Source organism: Lactuca sativa, chromosome 3 (assembly GCF_002870075.4).
Source record: "Lactuca sativa cultivar Salinas chromosome 3, Lsat_Salinas_v11, whole genome shotgun sequence".
In the NCBI taxonomy this organism is placed as follows: domain Eukaryota; kingdom Viridiplantae; phylum Streptophyta; class Magnoliopsida; order Asterales; family Asteraceae; genus Lactuca; species Lactuca sativa.
The window spans coordinates 37,634,092-37,639,254 of NC_056625.2; the positions used below are offsets into that span (position 1 = coordinate 37,634,092).

The following is a 5,163-nucleotide window of genomic DNA, read 5'->3' on the forward strand; positions in this document are numbered from 1 at the left end:
GGTGGAGTCAACACACACAAGCTCGATTTTCGTTTCCTCATTTCTTTCAAATATTTTTGTGGTCAAAAGTATGTCTATAGGTCATACATGATGAATAAAATAAGATAAAAGGGGTTGCAAAGTCCTCTAGTACCAACCAATGTGATTATCTTTGTGAAGAAGACTATTGTTTTTGTTCAATTCACAACTCATTTCCACTTTTGCCCATAACATTAGCATTTTTGTTGTTGCAAAGAATTTTCACCGACGATGCTTATTTTTATATGAAAGCTGCTATCGAGAGCTGTGAAACAGTCAACTAGAGGAACAACAAAAAGAAATTGAGTGACATTATTGCAAGGAGTGACATTGTTGTAAAGAACTGAGTTTTTGTGTTGTAATCTTCAAAAAAAAAATCATTAACATTCGCTAAGGCATATAATAATAAAAAAAATCTGTAGAAAAAAGAACCAAAAGAGTAAGATTCATTAATTTATGTAACAAAACCCAATTCAAACGATGATACATCCGACTTTTTCATGAATCCAATGAGGACTAACATCTTCATATTGGCATAATCATTAACATCCCTGCCAATAAAAGTTGAAGCTACGTGTTAAAGTTACGGCTGAATCTCACTACTAAAAGTCATGCATTAACCCTTATTTGTAATATGTGACTAATAGAGGTATTATTATTTTATAAGTATTGAAATTTTATCTATTTTGTTTCTATTTATATAAAGTTTTAAGCCTTTGTTTTTTTATTTGTATTGTATAACCCCCAACCTTTTCAATATATTTACTTAATTAATTAACTATAAATTAATAAAAATATATACATAGATTATTTTTAATAAACTACATCACTAGAAAATATAATAACAATAATTTAGCTGAATTTATACCAAATTGGTCGGACTGAAACTTGGTGTATCCAGTTCGTTCTAGAATTTAAGGAAAAAAAGTATTCGTTCTCGTTACTAATTCGAGAGTTTTTCAAAAAGAAAAACCATAGCTCAGCTTAGTAACGTCGTTCGAAACTGGTATTGAATCAGCCTCTTTTTTGAAAAAAAAAATTATATTCACATCCCACCCCGCTAATTAGTAATTACTGTTGTAGAGAATATAAGGGTTACCTGGGTGGGTGGTTCACGGCATAGGGTTGATGCTCGATGTGGAGGTTGTAGGAATCTTACATCAAGCAAAGTTAAAAAGCCATCAATATTGGATTTTGGAATACGCAGAGTCATAAATGAAATCAGAAACTTACTGTTGTTGTGGAGGAATTAGATGATGCGAGATATGCTGAGATGCAATGAGACATGAGTTGTTCACAAGCTAAGATTCCTTCCAAAGTCACAAGCCTAGAGGCTAGACGAACATGTTGTGCTTCTATTTCTTCAAGCTGTCGAGAGTAGCGTGCTTCGACCTCTGTCCTCTCTCTCTTAGGCATATCTTCCAGTAATGATCTTATTAGGGTTCCCTTTGAAATGATTGCTTTAACTTCTGCTTCTTCTTCATTAACCAAATCCCGCACCTCTTCCACACAGATCTTAAACTCTGCCATAAGTCTCTCAGTCTGGTTATGCATCTTCCCTACTTGAGCTTTTGATTGTGCCATGAGCTTCTCAAGGGCAACATTAGCCTTTTCCTTTGCTTGCGTTCGCTCAACATTCATATTTTCATGATCTAACAATGCTTGGAATTCTGTCATATGGATTGCAATCTCTGCAGCGCGTTTAGCCTTTTTTGCCCTAGCTTCTTTCTGCTTCATTGCTTTTGTAGGCGGTGGCTACAGAGTTTACAAGAATTTTTAATTTAAGAGAAAACGGTTGCAATGAGTATATGATTCTGTAAAAGTACCTCGGGTAATTCCATGATGAATGTGGCATTTGGAGAGTTCTCAAGAAAGAAGTTTCTAGCTTCGGTAGACATTTTTACATTGTATGCATCATTCCTCATGCTAGAGTCTATAGTCAAGCAGATTAAGTTGCTAAAAGGTGATGGATGGTGTGATAATAAATTTGGATAAGAGGAAAGACACTGCAAAAAAAATTGACAATAAATTTATACATTAAAGATGCATTAAAATCTCATCTTGAACTTCATTTATATCATACACCCATTTGGCAGCAGCGCTGGATGTCATAAATGGGGTGACATGATCGATATCAACATACCTCAATAAAGTCCACATTAAGTGTGAGATATCTGGCACTATGGAGCTCTTGAAGCATTTTAATAGCCTTGCATGCCACTTTCTCCTTATATGGCCTATACATATCACAACAGATAGACACTTTGTTCAGAGAATGAAATCCATCTTTGGAGAATTGTTGAGGAAGATCACCCGTGTAGCACAAAGATGAAAGCCCTGGTGGAGCATTCAAGTAATCGATTGAACAATCAATTATTGTGAGATGTTCAAGTTGAGGTGCAACCAGGTTGATGACCAATGAGCGTCTGCCTTTGATAAGCACGAGATTAGAAAGTCGAGGGGTAATGATGTCAATAGCCTCGACAGTGAACCACTCCAAAGTGAGGTTCTTTAAGTTTACACATTTGGAGAAAAGATCAACAGACTTTTGACTGTGATCTTCACACAATGTGATGTGACTAAGATGCAAAGTTGCTAAAGCTGGAAAATCCCAAGGTGTTTTGGGTGTAAGGCAAGGTGAAGTATAAAGAGGGCGGTTACTCAATGTGAAATGCTTAAGAGTCTGAGAGCTAAAAAGGGAAGGAGGGAATTCATGGTGTTTTTTGGGAAAACAAACAACAGTTAGTTGTTGGACATTGTGAGAGAACATATAACTTGCAATCTTTCTCACAAAAACCTGACTAGCTGCTCCACTGAAATGTAGCTTTACAGAAGACACTTCTACTTGATGGTTGCGGTGAGTCAAAACATGATTCACAAATTTGGCAAACTTTGGTAAACAGCTAAACTCCCTACTTGACAAGTTAAAACAAGGCATTGATGTCCAGAGAAACTCCCATCTTGATGACAACGAACATGTTTGAACAGCATATTTCATGTCAAAACAGGAAAGGATCTTATGAATAAGCTCATCTGGCAAGCTGCTCAATCTGTCTTCTTCGACCACTCGCCTCCTAACATGATCATGATCAAACTCCATTCTCTGTTGTTATACCTCTTTCAGATATGAAGTCAAGCACATAGATACAATATATCCTAGTTAATTTTCTTGTGATTCCGAACACAATTTAGAATCCATATCCATTCTCGTTGCTGCTTCTTTTCTGTTTTTAGCTAGATAACCATCATTCCTTCTCTTTTGTCTCCACAAATCACAATCCCATATCAACTGCACTTTATAATGTAAAATAAAATCAATTACTTAGATAGCTCATAAGAATACCTCTAATATATATACATGTTGGATCCTAATGCAACTAAATATGGAAAGGAACATGGCAGTAGTAATGCATCAGGTAGTGCTGGTCTTATCATCTTACGGCCTCCGGCAGGGGTCTCATCAACAAAATTCTATTTCCTAACATGGATTCCTCAATCACATCTTGAATATTTTTCCACTTTAACAGTAAATGTATCAAGCAGGTTGTTTGAAAATATGTGCTACACATCCATTTAAGTCCACGTCTTTTTTTCTTCGGAAAATAAATGTGCATCTTTTGAATGAAGGGGTAATTTAGTTATTTCATATTATTTACATTGTTACAGTGTATTTATAAGGCGTACGGAGAGGAGAGAGAGTTATCTTATTTTCATATATGGTATTTTATCTAGGGAGAGACTAGCCTCTCAAACACGCTAGGGTTATCTTTTTCAAAGCTTTTGATTTTGAATTGCAATTTGACATTACAATCACTTATTCTCTGAATCTCTGTTCTTGATTCTCTTTCAATTGTTGAGTTCATACCAATATGATTACTCTTTTAGCTAGCTATATGTGGATGATTGTTATCTTGACCAAGACATGGTTTATTGGAAGTAAGTATCCAAAAAAAGTGATAGATATAATTCTACATCTTACACCAATCTTCCTTTTTTTTTTTAAAACAAAAAAACTAACCGGGAAACAAATTAATAAAAGTGTATAGATGACCAAAAGAAGTTATTAACCTTTAAAACACCATAAAAAGAGATATAAAAGTGTATTTCTCAAATAACAAAACTAAATAAAAAAGTGACATATGAAAGATCGAATGAGTGATCAAAAATCCCAAATTCCATCTTAATACGCTAATTGTCGGATACTCATATCATCAGTTAACAGATAATATATATAGCCTAAAAACAAAATAATAAAAATAATGTCAAATGTGGTATTTAAGCAAATTCAAAACTTGATAAGAATTATTTTGATTAAAGATTTAAAAAAAAAAATGTGTACATTAAACAGCAAATAGCTATCACCATGAAGATTAAAAGTTAAAATCTCAAACATCCGTGTCAATCTTAGAATTTGAAGCGTAGAAGGTCTGAACTACTTGAAATCAAAATGATATAGATTTTAACTACTCCACACATCAGTCTATGAAGGAGAAGCATCTTCTCCTAATAGCACGGTCGCCTGCTTATTTAATACCTTTTTGAATTATCAATTGATCCAATCGACTGATAAGAAGAATTTCAAAAGTAAAATCATCCAGAAGGGTGAAATTCGAATGCACTAATCTCTATAGTATGAGAATGACGTACCTCTTAATCGAAGAAATTACAATCCGCGAGTTGCCTAAACCCTAACACCAAAAGTATACGTTCGCGGTTCGTGCGTCTGAATAAATTACAACAAAATCGATTTTTGTGCAAATTACAATTTGAGTAAATTACGTAAACTGCTCATGTGGTTTGCGGTTATTTGCAGATTTCATCCCTATAAATTCTTTTTTACTCAAACAGTCCTTTAATTTAATTTTATTTTTGGTTTTTGTCCTTCACAAACATAAAACATACTCTTATATTATAATTTTCAACTTTTCTATCCTCCATAAGGAATTTCAGCCCTAAGCTTTAAGAAACCCTAGTCTGGCCGATTTTCACCTCTCTCCAAGTTATCCTTTGCATTGAGTGTTTGCGACTCCATTAGAGATGCAACACTTGGGGCACTAAGCTTTCAAAGGTCAATGTATTCTTGTTATTGCTACATAACAAGTGAGGTAATCATCAAACCCTAATGCTCATATGATTTTCGAATTG

General features: G+C 34.4%; 1 protein-coding gene across 2 annotated transcripts; it reads right to left on the reverse strand.

The window, feature by feature from the left end:
- Positions 1-446: 446 nt before the first annotated feature.
- On the reverse strand, positions 447-4,752 carry LOC111905198 (putative F-box/FBD/LRR-repeat protein At4g13965). Of its 2 annotated transcripts, none has more exons than XM_052769215.1 (6): positions 4,666-4,752; positions 2,162-3,312; positions 1,845-2,024; positions 1,252-1,773; positions 1,118-1,172; positions 447-569 (listed from the first exon to the last, which is right to left on the reverse strand). In XM_052769215.1, the coding sequence occupies exons 2-5, from the start codon at positions 3,116-3,118 to the stop codon at positions 1,131-1,133; spliced, it is 1,701 nt and encodes a 566-aa protein (XP_052625175.1). In that variant the 5' UTR covers positions 3,119-3,312; positions 4,666-4,752; the 3' UTR covers positions 447-569; positions 1,118-1,130. The 2 variants fall into 2 exon arrangements, with proteins under 2 accessions (XP_052625175.1, XP_052625174.1); XM_052769214.1 differs by having other exon boundaries at positions 2,162-3,307; positions 4,666-4,738.
- Positions 4,753-5,163: the final 411 nt, after the last annotated feature.